General features: G+C 40.9%; 1 protein-coding gene across 4 annotated transcripts in view; it reads left to right on the top strand.

Moving 5' to 3' along the window:
- Positions 1-13458, top strand: part of SCN4A (sodium voltage-gated channel alpha subunit 4) — a 182998-nt gene that overhangs the window by 126962 nt on the left and 42578 nt on the right. For all 4 annotated transcript variants that reach the window (XM_075176881.1, XM_075176882.1, XM_075176879.1 and 1 more), the window contains exons 16-18: positions 1473-1922; positions 2410-2533; positions 6985-7139. In XM_075176881.1, coding sequence (XP_075032982.1) covers positions 1473-1922; positions 2410-2533; positions 6985-7139 — 729 coding nt within the window. The remainder of the gene's footprint in view (positions 1-1472; positions 1923-2409; positions 2534-6984; positions 7140-13458) is intronic.

Genomic DNA, 13458 nt, shown 5'->3' on the forward strand with positions numbered 1-13458 from the left:
TTCTCCAATTCTTATAATCATGTCAATCTTAAATAATAGTAAATTTAGCTTTTTTTCTGTTTAATACGTATAACATCCTCCTTCATCTTATGTATTTTATTTTTGAGTTGTGCGAGAATCTTAAAATTGTCTAGTTCCTGTATGACAATTTTTTTCTTATTAAGGCAATCTCTTCTCCTATGTCATTTTGTGATTTCAATATATTACATTTTTATTGAAATTGTTCATCCTGGGGTATAAATGTGGGCTTCCTAAAAATTGTTAGTTCCTTGGAATTCTTTTACTTTCTAAATATTTAGTTATGGTGGTGCTATCCCACCACTGCTTTATCTCTAGTGTGAGTAACTTCTAACGTCTCAAATAATAGGAACAAAAATTGTACTCTGAAACCTTATTAGTCTCTACTTTCTCTATATATTGTAGAGAGATGTTTCCCCAATTTTTTAAATCTTTCTCTTTGAGTAGTGTGCAAATCTCTTTTAATATAACCAAGAACTTTAATCTTTGTAAAATTGATATTTTAAAATGATTCACTAGTATTCACTACTGGGGATTTAAGTGTATACTTCTGCAGCTTTTAGACTTGCAAATATATTGCATTAAGATGTGTTTATATTGGTGTTAATTGTGAAACCATATATAGTTTTGCTTGTTTTCTAATACATTTTACAATATATAGATGCCTCATGTTCCATGATAATAGGTATGTGGTGGAAAGTTAGATACTTTTGTATGTGTACTCTATAGTGTACTCTATTTTTCAACTGTTATTTACAACAAATATATTTGTACTTCCCACTCTATACATCTGGTTGCACCTGGGCCATTTCCTTCTACAGATATTTCCCCTTTACGTCCTGATTTGTCGTTTTACTCTCATATATTCTACAACCTTACTGTGATATTATACGCTGTCTTGTAATGTTCTACACCACAATAGTCTGCTCTTTAATACTACCTACAAGATGATTTTGTTCTCACATAAATCTTTGTTTGAAGTAAGGATTTTGAAATGGCTGCTGAGCAGGTTGGCTCGTTATCCAGTAAATGTAATAATACTGTTAGCAGATTTCTGAGTGACTCTCTTAATTTGTAACAATACAGTAAAATGTGCCCATTGCCTGTAGAGAGTGGTTACAGCCATTCTGAGGGCTGAACCAGTATTCATGTATTCGTGAGAATGCAGTTTATAACCACTGATGTTATTAAGGTACTTTGAAAAACACCACCAGTTTGTGAGCTGAACCTTTATTTAAATGCAGCCTGTACATTCACTAGGAACATCAATGATGAGCTCATTGTGGGCTAGTGATGTCACTGAGGCATTTCGTAGAATTTCATGAATACTGGTTCTCAAAACGAATGTCTCCACTGTATGTATACGACAGGTGCACTTGTATATAGATTCATTTTATCTCAGATACAGACATATTGCTTCTTGTCTTACATATTGCATTGGCTTTTGTTTTCAGGTGCTAAACCTTTTTTTGGCCTTGTTGCTGAGTTCCTTTAGCGCTGATAACTTGGCTGCTTCTGATGACGATGGAGAGATGAATAATCTACAGATTGCCATAGGGAGGATCACCAGGGGTATAGACTTTGTGAAAAAAACTGCCCTGTCAATCTTGCCATTTAAGAAAAAGGAGGCGAAGGAAGAGGACAATGAGGATGTGAACAAAGAGAGCATTGCTCTAAATCATGTAGAGATAGAGGAGGAGCCCAAGGCTGAAAGCCCAGTTGTTGATTGTGTGAAGAAAAAACAACGCTACATCATGAATGAGTTTGATCATATCAATCTGATTAACAACCCTCACTACAGGATAGAAGTGCCCATCGCTTCTGAAGAGTCTGACCTAGAGATTCCTGATACAGATGAAATCAGTACACAGTCAGAGTTAGATGAGGGAATAATAAGACCAAAGGTATGATCACTGTGTACAAGCAATGCTATGGTGCGTCTAAAGCTGAAGTCCATCCTGGTCAGAGCTTTGTATCCTTTCTCTGCTTTCAAGTCAGGGTAGTGTTTTTCAAGTTCACCTTGTATACAGCATCCCAGATAAAACCTGCAAAAGATGTAATGTAATGAGAAAAGAGGGAAGATTATTTTTCCAGATATTTATGTTATTGGGGGGTCAATTATGATAGGATGGTGCAGAATAAAAGAACAGGTCTGTTTTTGTTCACCAGGGGGTGGGCCCACATGCTTGTAGTATATAATCAGTTGTTTAGAAAGAGCCATTCTTGAATTGTGTGTCCATACACAACATGACCAGTGTAATCATTTGAAACCCAAACCAAACTGTAGTTCTAGATCTAGCAGTGTGCATTTATTCTCTGTATTCCCCAATGTGCCAATCAATTTTAATGTGTATATACTGTGTACTGATTACATTCTGACTTTCCCAATAGCGGAGGTTTGATGATGGTTCTTCAGGGTGCAGCACAGTAGACTATAAACCTCCTGAGCCAGAGCCTGAAGAAGAGGCCTTAGAACATAAAGAAGAAGATGGTCCAGAACAATGTTTTACCGATGGTATGTAGGAAAATATGTCATGTATAATATCTACTATATAAAAGCCTAGTGGCGTGTGTCTGTGTGTGGAAAAAAAAAACTAAGCTGCAGCGCCACCTGCTGAGCGAAGTTATACACTGACCTACTAAATTCTTAGTGTGTGTGGGGGAAAAAAACTCAGAAAGGGCTGAGATTTGGTATACTAAGATGTTTTTAATTTGTTAATTTAATTTGTTAATTGTTAAAAGTGTTTATAAAGATTTTAAAAAAATATATATATATTTCTTGAAGGAGAAGTGACAGTTGGGAGTGGTTGGTGGTTGCCATGGGTGACAGTGGAGAGTGGTTGGTGGTTGCCGGGGGTGACAGTGGGGAGTGGTTGGTGGTTGCCGGGGGTGACAGTTGGGAGTGGTTGGTGGTTGCTGGGGGTGACAGTTGGGAGTGGTTGGTGGTTGCTGGGGGTGACAGAGCGAGAGGAGTGTGATACTCAGGACCGCTGAGAGAGATCCCTGTGTCTGGATAGACATCTGGATAGATGTGGCGATAAAGATGAAGGATGAGGTGATGGAGAAAAATGATGAGGTGGTGACATGTGGACAAAACCATGTTAAAAAGGGGCGCTTGTGTCGGGAAGTAACGCTCTTCCCCTGAGGAGGCCTGGCCTAGCCCCAAATGCATGACAAGAACCTTTTTAACATCTTAAGTAGCTTGATTTGACTAGAATGCATGAGTATCATGCACGGGTTAACTTGTACTTTAAAATGTGACAATTGGGCCGCTCTCCCCTTTGTCTTTGGCAGTTTACTACTTATAATTATTGGGGAAAAAGACACACACAGGGCTTATTGATCAAGGCACACATTCTGAGCGCAATCCATGTCTAGTATTAAACGCACATTTTTCAGCTTTGTGTACTCCCGAATTTACCAAGGCACGGATCTCAAGATACGTGAGCTTTTGAAATCAGAGGCAGGTCTGCTGTGCTCTACTACACAAGACACTGCAGTCCAATACCTATGTGGATCATAGATTTGCAAAAGATCGCACAGGAAAAAAAATTAATTAATGTCACCTGTTATTATTAATAATATAGGTATTAATGATAAAACAGTTAAAAAAAAAAAAAGTTGTTTGTCTACTGTGCATAAAATACATTTTTACAGTTGCCCCTGATTGCAAGCACATGTTGCAACATGCATACGAGACTGCCAACACTACTAATCAAGACTTACACTAGCCCTTTGGCTAGAGAAAGAGATTCGGAAGAACAACTTTGAGACGCTCATAGCTTGATTTAGACATGGCTGCGTTTGCTTGTGTTGAGCACGCCCCTACTGTACATTGTCTACGGCAACATGCCCTGTTCTCTCCCTGTAATGTTAGGCTGTAGTAAGTGTCCTTTGTGTTCACGGACGTATCTCCTGATTCTTGGCATGCGCAGAGCGGTTTTGTGTACGATACTCTCAAAATCGGTAGGTACGTGCCTCGATGAATCAGGCCCAAAAGTCTTGAATGTAAAGAAATACTTTTTGAATCATATGCTGTATGTTGCTATACAGGAGAGACTGTATCCTCTCGTTTATTGGGACGATTCCTTCCGGAGGAAGATCATTACAACCACTTATATGTATAAAACAGAATATCCAACCCACTTTAAGAACCTTTTAAGAACTGAATATTTTCGTATAAGGTCAAATCTTATTTTACTGTTGAAGCATGACTTGTTTTAAAAATGTGGTATTTATGTTTAATAAATAGGGAATTTTGATTAATTACAGCTATGAGCATGTAACTTGTGTTTTTTCTAACCGATTGAGTGCAGTCTACTTCGTTGTTAGCCAGAAGAAATCTATGTGCATTAATGCCCAGAATAATGAGCCCAAGGGGTATATTTATTATATTTACTAAGCTGCGGGTTAGAAAAAGTGAAGATGTTGCCTATAGCAACCAATCAGATTCTAGCTGTCATTTGGTAGAGTGCTCTAAATAAATGACAGCTAGAATCGGATTGGTTGCTATAGGCAACATCTCCACTTTTTCAAACACGCAGTTTAGTAAATCTAGCCCCAAAGCTCTATTTGCACTGTGGAGCTTTCATATTTCTCTTTGTAAATTACCTTCACCACTTCTTGCGTTTCTTATCAGGTGCAGTTTACCCATCACTATCCATGGAATATTCTTGCCCCTTTTTTGTATCCAGTTAATAATAAAAATGAGGTGGTTGTCTCTAAAGAGTCAGCAAATTGTAGAGAATAAATATTAATAAAAAAACCCATTTTCTAGGCTGATTTTGGAGGTTTCTCCTTTGAAATATCTAATAATGAATAAAGAGACAATATAACAATAGAATAGGTCATTGTTTTCTCATAAGAAAAGAGAGAGCATGGAGTTGTTGTCTCAGTAAGTTGTTTAGGTCGTAATTGGCAGCTGTCTAATGTTTCTGGTGAAGTTAGTCAGGGTTGGGGGGTTGTTTGAGTATGCTTCAATGAACAGGTGAGCACCGTATTCAAGAAAAGAGAAGAGAAACTAACACATTTACACATTTATTTTTTTTCTGTAACTTTTTTTCATAATTCAAAAGGATTTACAGAATGATTTTGTTTCTCCTGGGACCCATAGTTCCTGAGTAATGTACCTGCACGTTGTGTAGGATATGTAGCCAAAATCTGTTAAAATAACAATAAGAAAATCGATGTCTTTCCAAAAAACATGGCTGCTCTCTCATTTTTTAACTTAAATGTGATCTCCAAATCGTTTGTCTGTGAAAAATGTCATTACTGTTAAACTTCTGTAGTTTTCTTGCCCTGTGACTTAAGAGGTTGATTTTCTATTTAAAAAAAAACAAAACAGAAAAAAAATCTTGCAACATGCACACACAAAAACATGTATTTTCTTCATCATGGAAGACGTCCGGTCAGGTCAGCGTTCCGTCCTAGATAGCAATGTTTCCGCACAGTGAAAGCGTTGCTTACTGGCAGAGTTCTGAGACTGCTCCATGTCTGTTTCTGCAAAGTAACATGTTATTATATTTTCTGTGCCACAGCTTGTAGTTTAGGTGCAATTAGTCTATGTCTGGAAGTTCTGTGTGTATGTGTTAGAAAAATAAACACGTATGTTTGGGCTTATTTAACAAACAAAATGTACATTTTGTACATGCAATAGTAACCACTACTAGAGTATATTAGATTTAATTAATCTGACTAATCGGAGCAGCTGAAACCATGTCTGATTTGTTGCTATGAGTTTCAGTACATCAATGCTCATTACAACATGTTATTAAGTATGTGTTATATTCACTGGAGTTACCTGTAAAAGTTTTTTTTTGTAACTGGGTAAATTTTTATTGAGAATTTTATACACAATAGATTAAGAAAAATAACAACAAAAATAAGGGGATAACATCAATAAGGAAAGGCAATAACCAGACAAGGGAGGGCAGTAGTGGGGGGGAGAGGAGACACAGCAAATACATCAGTATCAATACAGAACTGAGTAAGCAAACTGGTGAACATGGATAGACCGGATGACCATGTAAAGGTCATACCATGGGTTCCATTTAATCAAAGGAGATGACACAGGGGTTGAATATTTGAACCGATTGGTTTCCATAATGTAACTGCTCTGAATTTTGGCTATGATTTTAGAGAGAGGTGGGGGAACTAGATTCTTCCAATGTTGAGCTGTTACAGCCCTGGTTGCGATAAGTATTTGTCCAGTGACGTACTGATTGTGATGCTGGAGCTGAGCAGGATAAAGGTGGAGAAGAGCCATATCAGGATGTGGTGACAACCTCGTGTTAGTAGCCTGCTGTATTAGGTCAAACACTGATGCCCAAAGAGGGTGAATTGTCTGGCAGGTCCAATAACTGTGCATAAGAGAGTCAATCTAACCTCATTCCCGCCAACAAAACCTAGAGACTGAAGGCCAAATTCTATGTAGTTTATCTGCCATGAGGTACATTCTATAAACTACATTGATCAACATCTCTGAATGATTAATTCATCTAGACATTTTGTATACATTCTGGAATATTTTTCCCCATTCCCCATCAGAGAGAGATATTTGACGGTCCACCTCCCTCGCATTTTTAATCCCTCACTCCCTTCCTTTATTGTTACAGGTAAAGTGTGTGATTTATATTCATTAATTATTGTAAAGTATTTTATGGTGGGGCGCTGTGCATCATGATGTACTAAGAAATGCAGTGTACAATAGTTTTGCATTTTTTTATATTTTTTTAGTGTTTCTCCTCATACACACACACACACACACAATGGAGTAAACATTTGATTATTTTAAATATATACACATACATATACGGATATACATACAGGATAATGCGTGTCATGGCAAATTCTCACTGGTATTTTTGGAGCTATTCAATGAAACTTCTATCTAGTTCAGTTATGGCACATTGGTCTGAGGAGACCTCTCTACATGAATGTAAGCTTTAAAACATTTGTCTTATACAGCATGTGTAAGAAGATTTCCATTCCTGAACGTTGATGTCACATCAGAAAAGGGGAAGATATGGTGGAATATACGGAAAACCTGTTTCAAGATTGTTGAGCACAACTGGTTTGAAACATTTATCATCTTCATGATTCTACTCAGCAGTGGAGCCCTGGTAAATACAAAGATTCTCTTACGTTCTACCTTAGTTATCATTTCTTCACATTTCCCTCTGTAGCCTATAGTAAGTATACCTAGATTTGAAATGTTTCTTGTATTACAGTCATATTTTTAGCAAAAAATAACTAGGTTCCACAATCAAACATTGTAATAACTCACTAAATGTTTTATTTCTCCTCTGTTTTTATTCATATTAGTAGTTAGGATTTTTTTCTGGTTTAAGAGTTTACCTTGTTTCAAGTAGAAAAGGCACATATGTATATATATATATATATATATATATATATATATATATATATATATATATGAAAAAACAGTCAGTATGTAACTTATGTGCAAAACAGGAAACTAATTTGCACCCCTTGCATTGTAACTAGGGATGAGCGCACTCGGATTTATGAAATCCGAGCCCACCCGAACGTTGCGGATCCGAGTCGGATCCGAGACAGATCCGGGTATTGGCGCCAAATTCAAAAGTGAAACTGAGGCTCTGACTCATAATCCCGTTGTCGGATCTCGCGATACTCGGATCCTATAAATTCCCCGCTAGTCGCCGCAATCTTCACTCGGGCATTGATCAGGGTAGAGGGAGGGTGTGTTAGGTGGTCCTCTGTGCTGTTTAGTTCTGTGCTGTTTAGTTCTGTGCTGTTTAGTTCTGTGCTGTTTAGTGCTGTGCTGTGCTGTGCTGTTTAGTGCTGTGCTGTGCTGTGCTGTGCTGTGCTGTGCTGTGTTCTGCAGTATCAGTCCAGTGGTGCTGTGTGCTGTGCTCTGTCCTTCTGAGGTCAGTGGTGCTGCTGGGTCCTGTGCTGTGTCCTGTTCAGTCCAGTGGTGCTGTGTCCTGTGCTCTGTGCTTCTAAGGGCATAGTTATTTCCCCAATATTCCCCTGTGTTTAAAAAAATAAAAAAAAGTTTTTTTAAAAAATACCAAAAACTACTTTAATATTTTTTAATTACCACAAAATTTTCACAACCAATCCTGCAGTATAAGCCCATTGGTACTGCAATATTACCAAGTTCACACATTCAGCAGTAAAAGTCCAGTGGTACTGCAATATTACAAAGTTTACACATTCTGCAGTATCAGTCCAGTGGTGCTGTGTCCTGTGCTCTGTACTGCTGAGTTCCGTAGTGCTGCTGGGTCCTGTGCCGTGTCCTGTTCAGTCCAGTGGTGCTGTGTCCTGTGCTCTGTGCTTCTAAGGGCATAGTTATTTCCCCATTATTCCCAAGTTTTTAAAAAATAAAAAAAAAGTAAAAAAAAATAAAAAATTTAAAAAAAAAAAAAAAATATAATAATTATAACCAAATTTGCAAAACCAATCCAGCATTATAAGTCCATTGGTACTGCAATATTACCAAGTTCACACATTCTGCAGTATCAGTCCAGTGATGCTGTGTCCTGTGCTCTGTCCTGCTGAGTTCCGTAGTGCTGCTGGGTCCTGTGCCGTGTCCTGTTCAGTCCAGTGGTGCTGTGTCCTGTGCTCTGTGCTTCTAAGGGCATAGTTATTTCCCCACTATTCCCAAGTTTTTTAAAAATAAGAAAAAAGTAAAAAAAAATAAAAAATTTAAAAAAAAAATAAAAAATAATAATTATAACCAAATTTGCAAAACCAATCCAGCATTATAAGTCCATTGGTACTGCAATATTACCAAGTTCACACATTCTGCAGTATCAGTCCAGTGGTGCTGTGTCCTGTGCTCTGTCCTGCTGAGTTCCGTAGTGCTGCTGGGTCCTGTGCCGTGTCCTGTTCAGTCCAGTGGTGCTGTGTCCTGTGCTCTGTGCTTCTAAGGGCATAGTTATTTCCCCACTATTCCCAAGTTTTTTAAAAATAAGAAAAAAGTAAAAAAAAATAAAAAATTTAAAATAAAAATAAAAAATAATAATTATAACCAAATTTGCAAAACCAATCCAGCAGTATAAGTCCATTGGTACTGCAATATTACCAAGTTCACACATTCTGCAGTATCTTGTGCTACATATAATGGAGACCAAAAATTTGGAGGATAAAGTAGGGAAAGATCAAGACCCACTTCCTCCTAATGCTGAAGCTGCTGCCACTAGTCATGACATAGACGATGAAATGCCATCAACGTCGTCTTCCAAGCCCGATGCCCAATCTCGTAGTACCGGGCATGTAAAATCCAAAAAGCCCAAGTTAAGAAAAAGTAGCAAAAAGAGAAACTTAAAATCATCTGAGGAGAAACGTAAAGTTGCCAATATGCCATTTACGACACGGAGTGGCAAGGAACGGCTTAGGCCCTGGCCCGTGTTCATGACTAGTGGTTCAGCTTCACCCACGGATCTTAGCCCTCCTCCTCCTCCCCCCCCCCTACAAAAAATTGAAGAGAGTTATGCTGTCAGCAACAAAACAGCAAACAACTCTGCCTTCTAAAGAGAAATTATCACAAATCCCCAAGGCGAGTCCAAGGGTGTTGGTGGTTGTCAAGCCTGACCTTCCCATCACTGTACGGGAAGAGGTGGCTCGGGAGGAGGCTATTGATGATGTAGCTGGCGCTGTGGAGGAACTTGATGATGAGGATGGTGATGTGGTTATTGTAAATGAGGCACCAGGGGGGGAAACAGCTGATGTCCATGGGATGAAAAAGCCCATCGTCATGCCTGGTCAGAAGACCAAAAAATGCACCTCTTCGGTCTGGAGTTATTTTTATCCAAATCCAGACAACCAATGTATGGCAATATGTAGCTTATGTAAAGCTCAAATAAGCAGGGGTAAGGATCTTGCCCACCTAGGAACATCCTCCCTTATACGTCACCTGAATAACCTTCATAGTTCAGTGGTTAGTTCAGGAACTGGGGCTAGGACCCTCATCGGTACAGGGACACCTAAATCCCGTGGTCCAGTTGGATACACACCAGCAACACCCTCCTCGTCAACTTCCTCCACAATCTCCATCAGATTCAGTCCTGCAGCCCAAGTCAGCAGCCAGACTGAGTCCTCCTCAATACGGGATTCATCCGAGGAATCCTGCAGCGGTACGCCTACTACTGCCACTGCTGCTGTTGCTGCTGTTAGTTGGTCATCTTCCCAGAGGGGAAGTCGTAAGACCGCTAAGTCTTTCACCAAACAATTGACCGTCCAACAGTCGTTTGCCATGACCACCAAATACGATAGTAGTCACCCTATTGCAAAGCGTATAACTGCGGCTGTAACTGCAATGTTGGTGTTAGACGTGCGCCCGGTGTCCGCCATCAGTGGAGTGGGATTTAGAGGGTTGATGGAGGTATTGTGTTCCCGGTACCAAATCCCCTCGAGATTCCACTTCACTAGGCAGGCGATACCAAAAATGTACAGAGAAGTACGATCAAGTGTCCTCAGTGCTCTTAAAAATGCGGTTGTACCCACTGTCCACTTAACCACGGACATGTGGACAAGTGGTTCTGGGCAAACGAAGGACTATATGACTGTGACAGCCCACTGGGTAGATGCATCCCCTTCCGCAGCAACAGCAACAGCTGCATCAGTAGCAGCATCTACAAAATGGCTGCTCATGCAAAGGCAGGCAACATTGTGCATTACAGGCTTTAATAAGAGGCACAACGCTGACAACATATTAGAGAAAATGAGGGAAATTATCTCCCAGTGGCTTACCCCACTTAGACTCTCATGGGGATTTGTGGTGTCAGACAATGCCAGTAACATTGTGCGGGCATTAAATATGGGCAATTTCCAGCACGTCCCATGTTTTGCCCACACCATTAATTTGGTGGTGCAGCATTACCTCAAGAGTGACAGGGGTGTGCAGGAGATGCTTGCGGTGGCCCACAAAATTGCTGGACACTTTCGGCATTCAGCCAGTGCCTACCGCAGACTAGAGGCACATCAAAAAAGCTTGAACCTGCCCTGCCATCACCTCAAACAAGAGGTTATGACGCGCTGGAACTCCACCCTCTATATGCTGCAGAGGATGGAGGAGCAGCAAAAGGCCATTCAGGCCTACACAGCCACCTACGACATAGGCAAAGGAGTGGGGATGCGCCTGAGTCAAGCGCAGTGGAGACTGATTTCCGTGTTGTGCAAGGTTCTGCAGCCATTTGAACTTGCCACACGAGAAGTCAGTTCCGACACTGCCAGCTTGAGTCAGGTCATTCCCCTGATCAGGCTGTTGCAGAAGCAGCTGGAGAAAGTGAGGGAGGAGCTGGTAAGCCATTGCGATTACAGCAAGCATGTAGCTCTTGTGGATGTAGCCCTTCGTACGCTTTGCCAGGATCCGAGGGTGGTCACTCTTTTAAAGTCAGAGGAATACATTCTGGCCACCGTGCTCGATCCTCGGTTTAAAGCGTATGTTGTGTCTCTGTTTCCGGCGGACACAAGTCTACAGCGGTGCAAAGACCTGCTGGTCAGGAGATTGTCCTCTGAAGAGGACCGTGACATGCCAACAGCTCCACCCTCATTTTCTTCCACATCTATGGCTGCGAGGAAAAAGCTCAGTTTTCCCAAAAGAGGCACTGGCGGGGATACTGATAACATCTGGTCCGGACTGAAGGACCTGCCAACCATTGCAGACATGTCTACTCTCGCTGCATTGGATGCTGTGACAATAGAAAAAATTGTGGATGATTACTTTGCTGACACCATCCAAGTAGACATGTCAGACAGTCCATATTGTTACTGGCAGGAAAAAAAGGCAGTTTGGAAGCCCCTGTACAAACTGGCTCTATTTTACCTGAGTTGTCCCCCCTCCAGTGTGTACTCAGAAAGAGTTTTTAGTGCAGCGGGGAACCTGGTCAGTGAGCGGCGAAGGAGGTTGCTTCCTCACAACGTTGAAAAAATGATGTTTATAAAAATGAATAATCAATTCCTCAATGAAGTACAGCACTGCCCTCCAGATACTACAGAGGGACCTGTGGTTGTGGAGTCCATCGGGGACGAATTGATAATGTGTGATGAGGAGGAAGTAGACACTGTAGGGGGAGAGGAATCAGAGGTTGAGGATGAGGACGACATCTTGCCTCAGTAGAGCCTGTTTAGTCTGTACAGGGAGAGATGAATAGCTTTTTTGGTGTGGGGGCCCAAACAAACCAATCATTTCAGTCAAAGTTGTTTGGTAGGCCCTGTCGCTGAAATGATTGGTTTGTTAAAGTGTGCATGTCCTATTTCAACAACATACCTCTCAACTGCAGCTCATCCCTCCTCTGCGGGGATAATGTCTCCTGTGCTCTGACACGTCACTCTGTGTACTCTCAGCCTCAGGATCTGACACTACAGCTACCATGCCTCTTGTAGCAGCCCTCACTCCAGGGCCTCTTCCATGTGCAGTGTCCCCCTCTCTCTTGGGTTCACTATAGTGGCATGGAGTTCTCCCCCTCATCCAGGGCACACATTCCTTGCCCTGGCTCAGTCACCACGCTCAGACTTCCAGGCAATGCTGGGGGAGCCTGGGAGCTTCCACCCCAGGTCCCCAGCTACAACTCTCCTCTCCTGTGTCTTCTCTCTCTTTCTGACACTTTAAAGATCGTGCCTTTAAATGAAAAAGTCAGTCTTCATTGCACGACTATGTGCAAGTGCAACAGGGACATTTTTTTGGGTTTACAAAGTCAAACAATAACACTTCGACCCTGTCTGTCTGGGGTCTCTCAATGACGAATTGTCTGTAGCATGTTTGGAGGAGGTATTGTGGCCCCGGTATCAAATTGGGTACCGGGGCCACCCCACTATGCAGTCCAGATACTTGTTTGGTGGAATTCCGACACGTGGAGGGTTTTTTAATTATATTGTGGCCTCGGTACCAAATTGTGTACCGGGGCCACCACACTACGCAGTCAAGATACTTGTTTGGTGGAATTCAGACCAGTTGAGGGTTTTATTATTATATTGTGTGGACCACTCTATCTATACCACACTACAACTCTATACCACTCTATTTCCTACTTTAATTCTATTTAATTCTATTTCCTACTTTAATTCTATTACTAATTAATTACCATAAAGAGGAACAAAAAAAACCAATTTTACCAAAAGTATAATATGACTTAGACTTACAAACACTACACTTTAAAGATCGTGCCTTTAAATGAAAAAGTCAGTCTTCATTGCACGACTATGTGCAACAGGGACATTTTTTTGGGTTTACAAAGTCAAACAATAACACTTCGACCCTGTCTGTCTGGGGTCTCTCAATGACGAATTGTCTGTAGCATGTTTGGAGGAGGTATTGTGGCCCCGGTATCAAATTGGGTACCGGGGCTACCCCACTATGCAGTCCAGATACTTGTTTGGTGGAATTCCAACACGTGGAGGGTTTTTTAATTATATTGTGGCCTCGGTACCAAATTGTGTACCGGGGCCACCACACTA

Source organism: Mixophyes fleayi, chromosome 6, assembly GCF_038048845.1.
Source record: "Mixophyes fleayi isolate aMixFle1 chromosome 6, aMixFle1.hap1, whole genome shotgun sequence".
NCBI classification, from domain to species: Eukaryota; Metazoa; Chordata; class Amphibia; order Anura; family Limnodynastidae; genus Mixophyes; species Mixophyes fleayi.